Source organism: Plectropomus leopardus, chromosome 18, assembly GCF_026936395.1.
Source record: "Plectropomus leopardus strain MGB_pleo_1.0 chromosome 18, ASM2693639v1, whole genome shotgun sequence".
NCBI classification, from domain to species: Eukaryota; Metazoa; Chordata; class Actinopteri; order Perciformes; family Serranidae; genus Plectropomus; species Plectropomus leopardus.
Genome location: NC_142193.1, coordinates 19,860,001 through 19,879,169, shown reverse-complemented (window position 1 = coordinate 19,879,169; position 19,169 = coordinate 19,860,001). Strand labels below are relative to the sequence as shown.

Here is a 19,169-nt window from a genome sequence, read left to right as displayed (position 1 = left end):
TTAGTTAAATCAGGAAATGAATTGGTTCATGGCACACTTTTTAAATAGCATAAGAAGAAGTCATGAATCATTGGTGTTAAAATCCAGGTTGAGTTGCAAGTCTTTTTTGATTTTTCAAGTCAAATCTAAGTCTGAACATAATAAACATTTCACCCTCGCTTTGTGAGCATGTTGGCACAGTAGCTTAAGCATTTCAACTTAGGTTGATCTTTACAGATCCTCTTGTTTCTGTATTCTTTAGGTTCAGACACTCGCTGCTGGAGCCCAAACACAGCTTGAACATCAACACACAATTACTTTAAGTCTAATCATAGCTCGAGTCTCCGTAAAGCAGATAAAACTTAATTTTATGCATTCATACATTTAAAAAAAAAAAAATCTCATCCTCCTCTCACTGTGCAGCTTCCCTCCTCTCTGTGTCCCACTTTATCACACAAGTGATTTCGGAGAGGTTATACATAAAGTCAAACTAATTGATTTAGCTTAAAATCCTCTCAGTGCATTAACTCGTCAGGCTGCTTTTTTCAGGAGTGTGACCTCAGAGCTCCCGCTTCTTAAAATGAGCATGAAATGAGATGACTAATCCGCTTCATTTACTCATCTCAACAAAAAATATACCTGCCAACATCCACATTTTTTCGTGCAATAACTCTCACTGAAGGGTATTAAAAACAAGGATGTCGGGTAATTGCTCTGTTTTGTATCTCGACAAGTTTAAATGCACTTAACGAGTGTAATATTTTTTGATGACATAATTATGTGTATTTTTTCTTTGCCTGTGACAGCGTGACACTGAGTGTTGGACCGTTCATTTGTACAGTTTAAACGTATTTTGTCACATGTTTCTAGGTCTCTATGTAGCACATTATTTAGTTTGTCTTTCAGTATCTTATTTTTCAGTCAGGTGTACTTTTTTCTCTCTTTCTGACAGGTTGGGTTTCACCATGACACTGGCTCTGTTACCTCAAAAAACCTTCCACCCACCTGAGACTGAGGTCCTGTCATCTAGTGTGCATGTTGCGCAGGTTTGCTGTGTGCAAAGTGTTTTTTTTTTTGTCTGCTTTTGACAGCTCTTCGTTGCAGTTTCTCCCTCAATATATCTCCTCAAGAGCTCCTTCAACTGCTCTCAGCTGTCAAGTGTCCGACTTCACACGCTTCCTCTGCCTAATTCATCACTCCAAGTATTTTCACCTCATCTGCCATGAATCCCCACAGAAGGTGTCACTGGATTTTGGAGTATGTAATTCTGTCTTTGTCTTTTGTACAGAAACATCCTTATGAGAGTTGAGTTTATCAGTATCATAGAATTCAATAAGTCATCATCAGCCTTTGTTTCGTTGATTTATAAACGTGTGTAAGTGCATAAGAACCTGAATCTCTGTTCTCTGCATTTGTCCATTTTTCTGTTCAAATGAATCAGAAGCATTCAGAATCTGCACCTTTACCTGAGGACTGCAGACTACCAGAGGCAACTGATCCGACGTCGTTTTATCAACTCATCACGATGTACGGACTCTAGCTGACCTGGAATTTGAGAGAACATCATCTTTGACCCTTAATGGTAATCTGCAGCGCTCAGGCTCATGGTGTGTTCAAATGCTGTCATGTAGTGCCCCCTGCTGCCTGCTCATTTCTATGGAGAGTCAAAGTGCATAGGTCCATAGGACCAGGATTGAAGATAAAGACTTTACTTTGTGATATATTATTTTCTCTCAAAAAGCAGATTTGTAGCATTGCACTTATATTTTTCAGGATTTTGTGGTGTTAAAACACATTTCAGTCCTGAGCAGTGGTGGATAAAGTACGGAAAAGCCACAAATATCTAACTAGAAAATAACTGTGGCAGAAGTTAAAGCAATCTATTAGAATATTACTTGAATTCAAGTCTTATACTGAAGAATCAACAGCAATTTTATGATATTAAGTGTAGTAACAGTATTAAAAGTAAAAGTAAAAACTGGGGAAAAAAACAAGCGGTCAAAATTTTGAGAATTATGAAGTTTATTTTATCATGAACCACCCTAAAATGGAGCGTACATTACACTTGCAGAAAAAGATTTTTTTTTTGCTTTTGCAATTTGAAAGATTTGAAAGATTTATAGAACAAAATCCATTCGTTTCTTCCCTCTCATTCCTTCACTTGTCTGTGTGGTCCCTCCTCCCACCATCGCCTCCTTCTCTGTTTTGTAAGTTAGTAAAATGCTTAGGAGAAATGTATCGGATTAAAAGTGAAAGTTGACAGAAATATAAAACCTCACATGAACTACAGGTACTCTCAAAAAATACTTAAGAACTGTAACCAAGTGTTATTACTTCATCACATTACACCACTGGCCTTAAGAAATGAGTGAACCTACAGTTCACTTGTGTCAAATCACCTGTTATTGTGCAGGTTATTGCTCTGCTTATTATACGAGTACATTAAATACCGCATTTCAACTTATTCTTTATCACTGGAAGGGCTGGCACAAGCTGGTTTGTAATGCATTCATTGGAGTAAGAAGGAGGAAATATCACTGATGCATTGCATTTTGGCCTTACATACAAAATGAAGAAGTGCAAAATTAAAAAAATACATAAATACAATAAATGTCATTTTCCACTGCTGAACAGTAGGCTGTTTATAAAATACTGGCTCATTCACAAAATAAGACAATTTGTGTTGTAATAATAATAATAAAACAAAACTTAATTGGTAGTTTTAATGCTTTGCATCAAAGCTGATTTAGTTAGTTAAAGACAGACAGTTATATTGGTAAACCTTTTTAAAAATTGATAACTGTGATTGCCCAAAATTTTTGCTATTTTTCCTTGAAACTGAATATCTTTTCGGGCAACTGGTCTGACAAAACAAGATATTCAAAACAAGATATTCGGAGAGATCAGATGGAGCATTTCTTGTGATCACTATTATCTGATATTTTCTTGAACAAATAATTAATCAGTTAATCAAGAAAGTAATAATCTGATCACTTGATAATAAAAAATATTCATATAGAGGCAGCCATACTAGTATGTTTCTCATATTTCTCCTGCTTCCTTATCTTGTCTTGTATATTTGCAGCGGCTTAGGTCCAGAGGTGCCCTCAAAAATTTTCATAGTGGTGGCCAGATGGGGCAGTACAGTTAACATTTTGAGTTTCACAACAATCCTGTTTTAATGTGTCATGTGTCATTGTTTATCAAATAGGCTGGTTGTTCCTCTATGTTAAAAGACAAATATACAGCTTTAATTTGAAAACATACATTAATTTTAACGGACAAAATATTTACTGGAAACAAGCCTGTCACGTTTAAAAAACATGACACAGAGGCCTCAAATTATTTCACAAGGGAGGCGGCGATTGAATCAGGGTGGCTGTGGCCCCCTTGGCCACCCGTTTGCAGCACCACTGCTCAGGTTGCCCTCCACACCGCCAAACGTTGGCGGCTAAGAACAATAAGTTGCCCATCCTGTTTCCAGTCCTCACAGTTTTCACCTCGAGGGGAGGCTTGGCACGGTTATAGACGCAGGAGGTCTGCCCTGTTAACACAGCTCTCCTTCCCCTCACTGCTGCAGCAGGTCAGACGAGGTGAGCGCTCCCTGCTGACTGTGATCCATGGGTCTGCTCCACAGCATTTAATGAGGGGAAGGCTAACTCAATCCTTTTATCACACCGAGTGCTGAAGTAACAAACGAGCAGCAGTGGAAAGAAAGCAGTGGGTTAGCGCTGATCTGATAGTGTTCCTACAGTTTAATAGTGAAGGCAGAACAAACATTGACGTCACAAAAATGATTTAGGCTGATTTAATATTGTCCATTAAATTACAGAAAAACATGAAATTGGAGCAAAGAGAAATTAACAGAAGAAACATATTTTTTTCCAATTTTCCTTTTCTGTTTGTCATCTCACTTTAAAAGGAATTGAGAGGCGGCTGGCTGATGTATACAAGATTAAAGCAAGCTCAGACTGATTAAGGACATAAATCAAACAGAATCTAGTGGCGCTGCATTAAAGGGGACCTCAGTATGTTTATTACACATTAAGTAATATTACACATTTTTATAGGTCAACTGTATAACTGATGTGAAAAAAGTTAGAAAACCTGTTTTTTTGGTCTTCCCATCTGAAAATTGATTTTTTAGGGTTACAATACTAAATCAGTGAAGTACTGTTTTAATGTTATTTTTACTTAGATGCACAAACACTTGAGTCCCTCAGAGATGGATACTGTCTACAGCATGCAGATCAGAATCACTGTTACATCTTGTTTGCAGATGACACAGCATCGTTTACCTTCATCAGTGTTACCAGGACTCTGTGAATTCTCAATTGAGTTGCATCACATTACATATTATTTTCTGGAAATCTGCATTAGTTAAACAAAAGATGTGGTCATCCAGTCAACCTACCAAAACTGTCTTCATTTATGTGCACTTTAATTTTCTTTTTCAGAGCTGGATATGATGCCTATCCACTGCAAGGGGAAGAAGTCTCTTCTGGAAATGCTAAAGAGAAGGACACACACTTCTTCACAGTGATCTCTACTGCAGCACGACAGCAGTGCCAGAGTTTACTTAAACCCAAATGAGGGTAAATACAATCTAGGAGTGCAATTAAATCAACACATAATGTACTTTTATTTAAAAAAAGCAAAGTGCATCATAAAACGTGTGCCACAATTCAGCCCCTTTTTTATTATTGCAGTTTATCTTCAAATTGCCTTCATTCTCCAGAGCTCCAGTCATTTGGCAGGTGCTTAAGAGTTTTTTTCCCCCTCTTTAATTACGTGCAGTACATTTAACTGTCAGCTCAGGTTTGGCAGTCTGTCTGCTGTCTGCTAAATTAAACATGAAACGTCTATTTCAGTCCTCTCCAAAAACACTGTGCTCAGGAAGTGACTGCTGCTGTTTACCTGGCCATGTTGTCATGTCAAGAGATACATCTGGTATATCATTTGATGCCTGAGCTCTGATTTATTGGATGTTTCTGCAAACTGTGGATACATTTGCACGTTATTATGCAGCGTATACAACTTAATGCAACTTTTATTTCCTTACATTTCAACAACGCTGTGCTTATCATCTGGTTAGGTTTATGCACGAAAAAACACTGCTATTGTTAGTTTTTTTTAATTTTTTTTTTTTACATTATTACTCTTACTCTTACCAGAGCTACAAATCTTATAAACGTTGAAATAAAACTGCAGAAACTATGATGCCAATATTTTCCTCTGGTGACTGGGCTGTGTTCGGAGGGTGATTAGTGAAGTTATTGAGTAATTGGTTTTGGATATTATCAGAATAATATTTCAGCCTGAGCTCACAGAAAGAAGAGATTCAAAAACATTAACCTTGCGAACAAGCTATGTTAGGTCATGTCTTGAAAAACAGCACATGGGCACATATTAACATGTCTAAGCCTTAAAAAGCCCATTTGCCCCAAGAATACCTTTAGATTTGTATCCTGTCTACTGTTGATTAAGCCTTTAATCTTCTGTGTCTTTTTCATTTTGTGTCACAGTTTTAAATTTCCCTTGGACTGTAATTGACAGTGTTAGTTTTAATAGGTGGAAAGTCAAACCACCACAACGAGATGCAGAGCGACTACAAGACTGTTGCTGCGCGCTGCATACAGACATTACGGTAGCAGAGTCCTCAGGTAAAGGTGCAGGTGATTGACAGGTGAGAGATGTGACGCATCGGGAGGCACCGCGAGAGGAAAGAGGAGGTATACCCTGTATTATTTCATGAGCCAACAGGCACAGGTATGGATGTGAGCGGTCGAAAGGACTTATAAGGTAAGTTCATTTGACTCTTAGGAAATTAAAACGTGTACACGTGATGGCTGTCTAATCCACGTATCGCTCATTCATCACTTCGATGTTGAATATCTCAATAGCTATTATTAATATTACCAATATTCGTTTAGAAGAAAAATACTGAAGAGATTTTGCTTAATATGATATATATGTAGTTCAGAAGTTATGGGATGTGTATATATTTGACTGTTGATCGATGACAGCCCGTGGCAGTCTGTGAAAGGTCTTGAATTTCCAAAATAAAATTCACAGTGGATGCAGAGCTACTGACCTCACATTTGAGTGGCGATTATCTTACCGTTGAGTATTGTTCCTATGTGAGATTTCATGAGGGAATATACATTAAAGTTGTCCATTACCTTCAATTTTTTTTTTACAGAATATATATATATATAAAACGAAAAAGAAAAATTAAAAAAATAAGGAATTGACCTGTGTGTGCTTTAAGAAATGTATAAAAAGTCTTTAATATAATTTAAAAAGTAATTATGATGATTATAGAAATAGTTCTTCTGTATCTTTTTTCCCTTTTGGCTTTTTAAAAATAATGATGTACTAATTTCTCGCAGTTTTTATAACATTACTTACCAAGTTGTCCAGTTCCTTTTTTTTTAAAATTTTCCCCATATTTTTGAGAGAAATCGTACCATTTTTCTTACGGTTCAAAGGTTAAATGTTTGTAAAAGACATTTGAAAGCAGCACAAGAAAAGTTACGTTGCTCCAGGTTTCAACCAGATAAGTATCATGATAATATGGTATCGAGGCGCCTCTTTTGATTCCCACCCCTAATAAACAATTTTGCTGTATTGTCTATAAAGAGTTTGGTCGAGGTGATTAAAAAAATGTATGGTATGCGTCTGCCCGATAGTGTAAGGTTACTCTTTCTTTACTGATGAAATTTAAAAGACAATGAATAATCCATCTTTCCCCTCCTTCAACCCAGCAGGACATCTATGGAGCTGTGCAGTCCCAACATGAGTGAGAGTGGAGGCTCTCTTTGCCAGGTGAAGCAGCTTTCCTGCCACAGTGTCCCCCTTTGTCGCCTGCAGGCTGGTGGACACCACACGCGTAACCTCCCCCACCTGACCCACCAGCCGTGGGTCAACCACCCAGCCCCGGCCATCGCCTCTGGCCCGGCCGCGGCCCTCCGTCACAGGGTCAATGGAGCCATGGCGGCAAGCTGCAGCAACCCGGAGTGTGTGGCCTCCAGACTGGGAGAGGAAGCAGCGCTGGCCAAAGACATCTCCACGGTGAAGGTGGTGGTGACAGGAGGTGCGGGATACTTTGGGTTCAGGCTGGGAAGAGAACTGGCCAGTCAGGGGATGTCTGTGATCCTCCTGGACATGAACAAGCCTCCCTGTGAGATCCCTGATGGAGCGATCTACTATCAGGTATGGGACAATAGAGATGGACTGACTCTGTGAAGCAGATATTTGTTTGACATGCTGTCCTTCAAAACAAGTATTACTTTTTCAATTTTTCCTGCATTCACCAAAAACTTTGCCCTGAAACTGACAGTTCAGTTTTAGCCAACACTCTGACACAACACTGACAATGATTATTCATCCATACAGTTGTGGTTCTTTTTGCTCAATAACACTGTCTTCACTACTATTTCCTTTAAATTTTTGCTTAGGTTTGTTAGGCCCCTCACTAGTCTGTGACAGAGCAGTCACTGATAGCACCTCATATTAAAAGCATAATAGCGTACCCTAGGAATGAGTCCTAAAACCCCAAAATGAGTTTCAGCACTCCCAGTCTCAAAGTCAATGGGTTTTTTGATTGGATTTTGATTGAAAAACTGAAATAAGGTAACACACAAGCTGAAGAGACTTTTACATTTTGTTCTGCAACATAAAATACATCAGTAATACCCCACTCATGAACTTTGAAAATTTAATGTCTCTAAAAAAAAAGACGGTTGCTAGTTAGGTCCTGCTGCTGTGTTGTCAGTTAGTTTCTTTATAGCCTAACAATAGCTTCTTACCTCTGGTGATGGCATTTACTCCTCAAAAATCCTAAAAGCAGTGTTCATTTGTGAAGATTACCTTGCTGAGCAAAAAGTGTAAGTGTCATAAACTTTTGTTTACTTCAGAGTTTATTTTCTGACATAATCCAAAATCCAATGGAAAAATCCCATAGGCTTTTTGATACAGACAATTTCAGAACTCTTAATTATATTCAATTTAGCATAAGTTGTGTAATTTATTTAATAATTTTGCACTTTGCATGTAGACCGACCGTTTTGAATCCTAGGGTTCACCATGGCCTCTGCCATTTGTTGGAGCTAGAAGTGGTCATATTTGGGCGATCTGACTCAGACTGCAGTGACCCATCACAGACAGTCTGTCACTCAAGCAGCACTGCTATCAAATATGCACAATTTTGGGCCTTAGTAAAATGTAAATGGGTGTGATATTTAAAAAAAAAAAAGACCCCCGTACAGTTGTCATGAATGTTAAAATTAGCTTCAGAGACCAAAACCATTTTTTGTATCAGGCTGTGAACATATTTATTTCTACTTTAAATTTGGGTATTTCAACATGAGGGTCTATGGGAATTCTGTTTTTTGGGCCAGCCTCAAGTGGCCATTAGAGGAACTGCAGTTTTTGGCACTTAGGCTTAATTTTCGTAGCCTTGGAGGTTGCCGCTGGGTTTCATATGTAGCAGATATGTTAAAATTTTACATTTCTTTTACTTTCAATTTTATGGTCTAACAGCCCTGTGGATAAGGTGGATAAGGTGTTTTAAGGTGTAGGCACAAAAACAAGTTCGCTAGAGTTTGAAAAACATCATGTTTTGGCTTAAAATACCCAGTTCAGTCCCTACAAACATGACTGAACTTGTACTAAACTGTTGTTAATAAACACTCCAGTGGTCTGCTGCTGTTTGCTGCTCGGCAGGCGTCTTACCTAGGTGTCATACCAACCTCCCCAACCTTTTTATGAGAAACTCAGCTCATTTACATGTGATCTGAATTACATCATACGTATAAAAGATACAAATGTAACATATCCGTGGTTTGCAGAAACACACCATGCCAACATTTTTATCCCGCGACTGGGATTAAAACTTGCACAGCTCCAGTATTTCGCTGCTTCAGCTATCGTCAGTGTGTCTTTGTGTCTGCGAGCTGGCTGGAAACAGACACAGGTGAGTGATCCACCTCAGTGCACCAGCTGCTGACTGGGGCAGAGAGGGTGGAGACATGATTCAGGTTTCACCTGCAGGCCTCATGGCACACTTACCTTAATTACAATTGTCCTTTCATGGGACAGATATTGACTCACACTTACTCTGTCACTGGAAACCTGCACAGCTCCCAAACTGTTGAGAATACACAATAAATGCACTGATGAAAATAACACAAAGGGTTGAAACGCAGTGGAACTAATAAAGGCAAGTGTCCTCAGAGTTGGCATCAATTAATTTAGGGTCATTTTTTTCCTTCTTTCTTACAGAGTGACATCAGGGACTATTCTTCCCTCTATAAGGTGTGTGAAGGGGTTGACTGTGTCTTCCACACAGCGTCTTACGGCATGTCCGGCCCAGAGCAGGTGACTTACCCTCATGTCTTCTTTTGCATTTTTTCACCACTTAATCATTCAAACAGAAGTCAGAGGAATGATTGTATGAGGATGTTTATAGACTGATACAGAGCTGCAAGTTTCTCTGTAGAAACTGTGTGTTTTTTGTCTTCAGGGGCAAAAAAAATAATTCAAATTCAGTCTTCATTTATTCAACCTTCAGTTTCACTCATGGAGAAGCAACAGCCTTGTTTTACAAATGTCTCTTTGAATGCGATTTGCTTATTAATTAGGTACTGAAAGTAAATGAGTTCCCTGAGCTCAGAGTCCTTTGTTAATGACTTTCACAGCTTTTCAAGCTTGGTGTATATTACCGGACTCGGCTGCTAAAGTTAATTTCAGAACATGTTCGATAAGTACCAGAATTACTTGTGAGAAAAACGGATGAATGGAGTTGTGGTCGATTTAGTAAAGCATGCCATAAGTTTATCATTGTATTCCTGCACCATCAGTTCCTCACATCCTTACTTGTCAAAACCTGGTGCCTATATTACCCACAATACAACATGATTACAGACTGTTCGGTGGGCGATTCAGGTTTTTTATGGCAGCTAATGTTGCTAGGAGCCATTAACCTCAAAAAGAGTTGAATATGAGCAGGCTGGAGAGAGCTGGTAAACTTACATCTTTGTGACTCCACCCCGACAGGTTTTTTCCATTTTCAAACTTTTATTTTTTATCCCCAGTTAAAGCTGACTCATGTGACATCACTTTAGGCAGTCTATTATATATCATATATACTTTAAACAACTGGACCCGTAAATAGACTGATGTGTAAAATCTGAGTTGCCTTTTAAAGGAACAGTTCACCTCAAAATTAAAAAATACATATTTTACCTCTTACCTCTAGTGCTATTTATCAGCCTAGATTATTTTGGTGTGAGTTGCAGAGTGTTGGTGATGTCAGCCTTAAAGATGTCTGCATATACTGCTAGCTCACCTAGAGCCACTGAGCTAGCTAATGTTTCAGCTCAGCTGAGGAGGATGCCATTGATTTTTACACCCTGTGCTGGCAGAAGCCTCTCGTCCATTAGTGGATGCACACTGTCTTCTGCACAGTGATACGGTTGGCAGGTGTAATTTGGTAAAAGGAAAATAGATCCTACATGAAACTGCTCACAACAAGGTCTGTGGATAACCTTGAGCTATTGGGTTATGACTTCTGGAAAGAGACATTGCTGTTGAGTTTTTCAAATGTTGTTTTTTGGCGCTTTGAGTGCCATAAACCTGGCACCATCTAGTTTCATTATATTGGAGAGTAGGTGGATATTTGTGGCTGTTACCTCCAATACTCAACAACTCACTCCAAAACAATCGAGACTGATATAGAGCAGTACACGTAAGGAGAAAAATGTGTATTTTTTTATTTTGGTGTGAACTGTCTCTTTAAGGTCTTTACCAGTGAATGTTTGGGTTTTGATCACAAACAAGTGTAAATAAATGCACGCACAAACTTTCCTGCTAAAACCCTCAGTGCTCCACCAATTAACATGTACTTGCACGTCAGGTGCCATCATCCAACACAAAAAAAAACAAAACAAAAGAAAACATCCACTAACCCAAACTAAAGTGTGCACAAACTGCTTACAGCTCAGCAAAGAAAGACACAGAAGGTGAAAATAAGGGATTTAATATCTTCATTATTAGTATTCTGTCTGTCTGCCAGCTGAGGAAGGAGCAGGTGGAGTCAGTCAATGTTGGAGGCACCAATAATGTCATAAACGGTAAGGATACAACTAACTTTCCACATGCACTGTGATGAATGAGTTCTGAATGTTATTTAAAATCTGTAGATACTCATAAATAATGGTAAAATGACACATGGTATTCTTAACTGTGGTGTGAAAAGTAATCAGTCTATTTTTCTAATTTGCACCCCTTACAGTCTTTGATATAATAATGTGTGTTTGATGAGTGTGATCTGCTTGCTTTCAGTGTGTAAGGAGAGGAGCGTACCCAGGCTGGTGTACACTAGTACCATCAATGTGGTATTTGCTGGGAAACCAATTGAGGAGGGTGATGAGGCCTCAGTGCCATACGTGCCCCCCGAAGTAGTGAGTAAAGAAAAAAAAAGAATTTATCAAGCTGACTGTTGCAGTAATGTAACAAAGTATATTTACTTATTTATGGTCTGACACCTGTTCACGACCTTTATAAAGTCCTGACCTCACCTCTCCTGAACACACACACACACACACACACACACACACACTCATAAAAAAAAAAAACAAGAGGAAAATAAGAAAATACTTCAGAGAGCACAGTCTCTGCAGATAAATTCACTGCCACATACCAGTCTCTGCAGATAAATTCACTGCCACATACTTTTTGAGGCTCATATATGATGATAGAGAGGGATTAGTGTTGTGTGAGTCTATAAATTGTTTTTCAGTGAAATCCTGCACAGTGCACATTTAAAGTAATAAACACATCGATGCATCACTATACACAGTCCAATAACATAATGTCCAGTATTCTGCAATGGACCCTTCTGCACTATGAGCATGTTTATTTTAGTGCTTTAATTGCATTTAATAATATTAATCTAGTGTGTAGGATTTAGTGGCATCAAGTGCTGAGGTTGCAGAACTGAAACTCCTCCTGTGTGCCGAGCGTGTCGGAGAACTACGGCAGCTGATGCAAAAACACAAACGGCTCTTTGTAGAGCCAGTGTTTGATTTGTCTGTTCAGGGCCACTGTAGAAACACCATGGCAGACTCTGTGGAAGAGGACACGCTCCGTATGTAGATATAAATGTCTCATTCTAAAGGTAGTGAAAGCACAAATATTTTGCTTTTCACGTGATTATTCGGGTGAATATTACACACCATTTCTACCAAATAGATGCCCCTAAATCCTACACACTGGACCTTTAAAGTAAAATTTTGGAGGCAGGACTTTTACTTAGGTAAAAAAAAAAAAATCTGAGTACTTCTTTTATATCAACTAATGTATTACCCATAAATTCCTATAAATGTAATGTAATGTATAAATGCACCGACATATCACCAAAACTTGGAATGGAAGATGCAACAAAAAAAAAAAAAACTTTTTAAAATGTCCCATCCATTTGCCAGCAATAATAACAATAACATTATGTTTTTTTCTCTCTGTTCCAGCACATCGACCACTACTCCAGAACTAAAGCAATTGCAGAGCAGATGGTCCTCTCTGCCAACGGATGCTCCCTGAAAGGTGTGAGACAATCAGTGTGTGCAACGACAGCTTAGTCACAGATTTACAAGAAAAGGGTGCAATCAGAGGAGAATGCAACCCCTTCTGCTTTTGGTTTCTGTGCAAAAATGTGCGCGTGAAAAAGAAACACTGAAGCAGTGAGCAATGCCATGGAAACTGACGGTGCAATCCCATACAACACCAGTGGCACCAGTTTAAATTTAGACCTGGACAGGACAGTTTGTGGAGGCTAATTTACAGTCTTCTAATACATTATAATGGGTTTCAAGTTCCTCTTTACATTAACAGGTGGGACGCTTCGCTTTTCTCCCTTCAGTGTAACCGCACACCCCATCAGTGACCTTCAACTTATATATTCAATTAAGCTCAGACCTAAAAGCTGTCTCATACTGCAGGTTAAGGTTCATGTACAGTATCTGATGCCGCACGATGTGGTTTAAGGTTTTTTCCACATGTGGAAAGTAAAAAAATATATTTACTCAAATACTGTACTAACACATAAGTTTGAGTTACTTGCACGGAGTCCTAAAACCAGGAAATGAGTTAGCATTAGCACTCCCAGTCTCAAAGTCAATGGATTCTTTTGAATGAGTTTTTAGTTGGATGCCTGAAATAAGGTCTGTGGTTACCATAAGCCGAAGAGACTTTCACATTTTGTTCTACAACATGAAATACGTCAGTAAATACCCCTCTTATCATCAAGCCAATCACAGCTTTACAGCCTTGTTGTGGTGGTGATGTTATTTCATGCAACTGTAGTGTAGTTCATTTTAGCCGAACGTTTGCCTTTTACATCTGGCGATCACATTTAGGTTTCAAAAATTATCAAAGTGTCATTATTGAAGATTATGTTGCTGAACAAAACATCTAAGTCATCTCAAAGTTTATATTTGCTAAATCCATTAACAAATCCCGTAGGCTTTTTGATAAGCGAAACACAGCGATCCCAACTTCTGCATCAGCCTACTGAAAAAGGTCATCCCTGCACTCTGTTTAGTATAGTTGCTGGTTTCCTTTTAAACTAAGATTTTACACTAAAAATGCACCACAAGTGATACACTTATAAAATACAATGCATTCTTAAAACCAAGTTGTGTCCAACTTTTTTGCATAGTAACCTAATAAAAAAAACAGTGATTTCCCCTCTAAACTTCTCATATTTGCATTTAAATAACAGGCCCAAAGACAAAAAAGCTATAAGACAGAATAAGAAATACAGTGTAGAACTTTGTTATTTCTTTCTTAGTACCCCACTGATCTTCGCAAGCTTTTCCTTTTGATACTTAAAGTATATTTAGCTGATTGTTCTTCTGTAACTAAGCAGGAGCTTGAATGCAAGATTTTAACTTGTCATTGTGTGTTTCTGCATTGCAGTATTGATGCTTTTACTACAGTAAAAGCTGTTAATTTTTTTGCAAAAAATATGAGTGCTGTTATACAAAGTTTGCTCCTAATATGGCCTTGCTCAGAGCATCATATTTCCAAAACACATAAATGCATATATTCAGTGATGGTTTGAATCCTCTCTTGTGAAGGTGGAGGCCTGTTTCGGACCTGTGTCCTGCGGCCCTGTGGCATCTACGGGCCAGAGGAGAGGAGACACCTCCACAGAGTAATGGTGAGAAACACAAGCAAAACAAATATATGTATGATATAAAAGACCATTTCCTTTTTGTGTTGGCACTGGAAGAAATACACATCTTGTGGTGTCTGAAGCCTCCCTGGCAGAATGTGTTCTTGCCTGAAGAGTTTACATTATTGATGGAGCTCTGCAGGCGTCTAGTTACAGCCGCCTTTTCTTCCAGTCTGTCCTCTATGCAGTACAGTCTGCTGAAGGACTCTATGTCTTTGAGTATGTTCTGGATTTGCTGTCAAGGTAGTTGACTTTTTATATACTATGTATTGTAGGATTCCTTCAACTTAATCCACTAGTGTGAAGTCAAATTTTACAAAAAATGCATAGAAACCAGATGTAAGTTATTATACCTACAAGGCCATTAGTTTCAGTTTATTACATTACAGTAAGGGATGCTCATCACTAATGACTGAGGGTAGGGGGGCAAAGTAGGGGAAGCATGTCAAATTATTATTATTTTTTTTAAGGCCAGAATACCCTAAGAAAATCAATATGTTTTCTTATTGTCCCTCATCTCTGTCTCACTCTCAGATGAATGTGGAGCGTCGGTTGTTCAGTTTCAGGTTCGGTGACCCTCAGGCTAGGATGAACTGGGTACATGTAGACAACCTGGTGGTGGCCCATACGCTGGCAGCCGAGGGGCTCACACTGCAGAGGAGCTGCGTCGCTGTGAGTGTGAACAGACTAATTAAACCACGCAGGATAGAACATCACACCTGAAGATTATTTTGAAATCTTACTTTTTTTAAACGCTAGAAATCAATTTATGACTTGCATTTTGGTTATATTTAACACAAGGTGATTAGTTTAGTTTTTCGATTTAAGACATTTATATCGTAAAAAAAGGGCACAAACTGGTGCAAAGCCTTCACTAGAATGCAGGAAATTTAATGTTTGATGCTCAAAATGTTCTTGCAGAGTGTGCATATATGTACCCCCAATATTGAAATGAAACCTACACCCTTGAGTGCTGCTATAGAAAATCTTTGTTCTGCACATCACAAACTAAGAGCAAAGATAGGCTACAGTTGTGTGCATGTTAACAATAACCACTGGTTGCTATGATTATATATGTAATTTGAAAGTAATGTTCATTGTCCACATTGTTTTCTGTTCTTTTGCAGAGTGGACAGGCCTATTTTATTAATGATGGGGTTTCTGTCAATCTGTTTGAATGGTTGACACCACTGGTGAGTGAACTGATAAGGCTGGGTATATTAAAAGAAGTCGTATTGTCAATAAGTCAGAATTTCCCTCTGTTTTTATTACCTTTGCAGTTTGAAAAGCTGGGCTACAGCCGACCATTGATAAACCTGCCTGTTTCACTCGTCTATTCTGCAGGTAGCTCATCTCTCTTTCTCTAAAACTTCTACACCTTTCAGATAATCATTTAAATATTTGGTGAGTTGTTACTGACACTGTTTCTCTTTATATTTTTTCTCCTATTTTCAGCCATCCTGGTGGAATATTTGCATGTTGTTCTGAGACCTGTGATGGAAGTGCCCCTCCTCTTTACCAGAAGTGAGGTAATTGTGCTTCTTTCTGCTTCTTCTGTCTCTTTTTTTTCTTCTCAGACTTCAAATGAATTATGGAGAACCAACCGTTTCTCTTCTTGAACATGTTTTAAGTTCATTCACTGGAATTCCTCAAAAAGTTCCTTTTGCGATCTCACCTGAATAATCTAAGTGTTGAGGGGCACTTTGGATCATGATGGCATGTCTATAGTGTCGAAAGTTACAACACTGTACACTGCGTGTGTGTGTACCTAATTGAAAGTATGCGTCTCATGTTTTGCAGATAGGTTACCTGCTCTATCATGATTCTTGTTTAAGTCTCTCCCATAACAGTGACGACAGACTTCATTAGGCGGGTATTTTCCTATCAGCCCCCTCCCCCTCGTGTGATGCTATCTTTTGTGCATAAATTATTGAAAACTAAAGCCAGCCTTCAATTAATGCAAAATATTTAACATTCAATATTCAGACATGCCAGTTTGTAGCACTTTAAAAAAAACTCACATAAGAATTATAATGTATCAGGAAGTCAGGTATTCCTGCCTGGGGAGACCTTTACGATTCATCTCAAGGAGCCGCCGTCGCGGCCTGTAAGATCCTCATGAATGTGTGATGAGACAGAAACCAAAGCTGAGCCCGTGGGCCTGCACACGGAGCTCATTCTGTCAGACAGCTGCTGGCCCGGGGATCGATGATTGTCCTGTGAATAAAACATAAACTGCTGTGGGTCAGAGCAGGAAGTTCAAGACGAAGTCTGCAGGAAGTGACCTCAGTACAGTGGCTGTTGCTATGGTGAGTGGAGTCGGCTGGGTTCAAATGATCCTGCCAACTCTCATGTTAGGCCATCGCGTGACATGTAGAGGAGTTTTTCTACTCGTAAGTAAATTCTGGTTCTGCGAACACAGCTAAACGTCAAATCGACCTCAATTTAAACACTGCAGAGATCTGCATTGAAGGTCAACTGTTCAATAAACTTAACCCTTTGAAACTTCACTCGACATCACTTTCCTCGTGCCACTTTCAGACATCTCTCACAACATTGAAAGCTTTGAACAATGAACACATCGGTGCAATTCCTTTCATAAACATGAGCAACTTGGTGAGATATGTTCCATAAACTGCAAGAAATTAGTAGATATTGAAAATTGATTTTAAAAAAGCTACAGCAAAAAAAGTTAAGGAAAAAAACCCTATATTTTCAATTATCATAATTATATATTTAAAATTACAATACACAATCAAGTAACTTTTTAAAGAATTTTTCACCAAATTTTGTTCGCCATGTTAATTGTTTGTAAGTTTATGCGAACTTGTTTCTTTCGCCGCTTATTGCCTTCTTCCCAAGTTTCTGAAAGAAATCAAACCAATTTGCTCAGGTTTCATAGAGTTAATGGATTATTCTGTTGATTCTGTTGCAATTTATTTACAAGAGCTCCAAATGTGTATTAATCCACAGCTGAAAATAGTCCCCAGAAAATGCACTGTTCCCTCCTGTGTGAGCAATGTTTGCTTAAACTACAGTACCCAGTCTATACATGTGTGACCTGTTTAAAAGATGTTTGTCTCCAGTAAGAACGAAAGGGCTTGAATGAGAGAACTACAGATGATAATATCGGTATGTAGAACTACATACCTAAACACATACTTAGGTAATAACTCATGACAGGCTGTGGTATGTTGTGATTATATCACAGTTAAGGGGCGTTGTTCGGCACGACACAAAGTGGAGGAGACACATTCCACTTTAAACTGTTTTCATTATCATATTCATGACACATTCTCACATACACATAAACAAGCCCTCCTGGCTACCTGCACACAGTGCAAAGGGATTACCATGCAACACACTGTTTTCATATGTTGTTTTTAATCAGATAAGTTGATTTATTTGTATTTTGCCTTTTCTTGTGCAACCACTAAAAAACTGTCAGTGAGATGACTTTGAAAACTGACTGCATGTTTTGTAAGGTGGCGGTGTGTCGCTACTACATACTCCGTATGTCACTTTTTAGGTTCAGTAGATTTTTCTCTCAGAAATATGCACGTAATAGTTAGCTTAGGTCACCATGGAGGTTTAAGTTCCTTTAAATGTATCCATGTTATGGCAGTTTGTTAGGTACCTAATTAGTTTGTGTAGTTTCCATAGTTACGAGGTTAAGTGTGGTGATTTAGAGTTGTGCAAAGAAATTAGCTGTTATATGCTGTTTTGTTTTGCTTTGTTGTGGGAAACACTTCACAGGTAATCCTTCTGTTTACATTATGCACACATCTGAAAGGAGTACTGCATTGTTTATTACACCTGAACTTTTTTTTTAATATTTACACTATTTATTACATTTGCACAATAATCATTCAATGCATAATAGAAATAGTCGCCCACTCCCCATTTATACCTGAAGTTATTGCTCTACACTTGAAGAGTTCAACCTTTGAACAATGAGTGCACTGTTCCTTTCAAAAACATCGGAAAAAAGACAATGAGTAACTTGGTAGGAAGGTAGGATGTTCTAAAAATTGCAAGAAATGAGTAGATATCGAAAATTAATTTGAAAAATCTAGGAAAAAATGTCTAGGGAAAAAAACATATTTATACTTATCATAAATACATATTTAAAATGATATTACACAGTTGAATAACTTTTTTAAGGACTTTTTACCAAGTCTTGTTTGCCTTGTTTTGTTGTTGTTGTTGTCCATAGTTATGAGGTTACTTGCAGTGATATGGAGTTGTGTAAAGAAATTAGTTGTTATTAGCTTTGGACCTGTTGCGGGAAACACGAAAGGGCTAATTCTTCTTTTTACATTGTGCACACGTCTGTAAGATATATTGCACTATTTATTACACCTGAACTTTTTATTATATTTGCACTATCCATCCCATTTATACGATAATCATTCACTGCAGAAATAATCGCCCACTCCCTATTTATACTTTTTTTCTAAAGTTTTAACTGTAATTTTAATACTTTTATTCAGTAATTTTCCACTCTTTATTCTTTCTCTAGTCTTTGGGTTGTGCCCTTGCATGCTTAGACTAGAGGTCTGGGAGAAACAACATTTCAGTCCCATATATGTCCTGCACATACGACTGAATTGGCAGTAAAGTTCACTTTGACCTTGTTATGTCACAGCTAACATATCATCCCCTCCACATCAGCAAATCAGCACTGCTGATTTGACTCCAGTGAGGGAAAACTGAAGACAGTAAAAAGGGCGTATCTACCAGAGGGAGATGAATCTAGTCAAGATGATTGTCAGGTCAGACAGGATGAGCAGGACTCAGCAGTCTGTAGTTGCATTGTGTTCAGCAATGATGATATACACGTAAATCATTACACAACAGAGGTGTGTGCTGATTGAAGCAGTTTTACGTCATAAGCAAAGAACAACTGACTCGTGGGAGGATGAAAAGATTAGAAAGATCTTTTAGGAAC

At 38.3% G+C, this 19,169-nt stretch overlaps 1 protein-coding gene and 1 long non-coding RNA gene across 3 annotated transcripts in view; both read left to right on the top strand.

Moving 5' to 3' along the window:
- Window positions 1-888: 888 nt before the first annotated feature.
- Window positions 889-5,196, top strand: LOC148186483 (uncharacterized). Its single transcript, XR_015774866.1, has 3 exons — window positions 889-1,236; window positions 1,421-1,561; window positions 4,437-5,196. It is a non-coding gene; the product is annotated as an uncharacterized LOC148186483 (long non-coding RNA).
- A 418-nt stretch (window positions 5,197-5,614) lies between these two features.
- sdr42e2 (short chain dehydrogenase/reductase family 42E, member 2) overlaps window positions 5,615-19,169 on the top strand; it is a 14,476-nt gene continuing 921 nt past the window's right edge. Inside the window, exons 1-11 of one of the 2 annotated variants that reach the window (XM_042505543.2) lie at window positions 5,615-5,781; window positions 6,747-7,194; window positions 9,265-9,360; window positions 11,057-11,114; window positions 11,326-11,444; window positions 12,510-12,585; window positions 14,121-14,203; window positions 14,753-14,890; window positions 15,346-15,411; window positions 15,499-15,562; window positions 15,674-15,747. In XM_042505543.2, the coding sequence (XP_042361477.1) occupies window positions 6,757-7,194; window positions 9,265-9,360; window positions 11,057-11,114; window positions 11,326-11,444; window positions 12,510-12,585; window positions 14,121-14,203; window positions 14,753-14,890; window positions 15,346-15,411; window positions 15,499-15,562; window positions 15,674-15,747 (1,212 nt within the window). In that variant the 5' untranslated portion in view covers window positions 5,615-5,781; window positions 6,747-6,756. The remainder of the gene's footprint in view (window positions 5,782-6,746; window positions 7,195-9,264; window positions 9,361-11,056; window positions 11,115-11,325; window positions 11,445-12,509; window positions 12,586-14,120; window positions 14,204-14,752; window positions 14,891-15,345; window positions 15,412-15,498; window positions 15,563-15,673; window positions 15,748-19,169) is intronic. The other variant, XM_042505542.2, reaches the window with a different exon arrangement.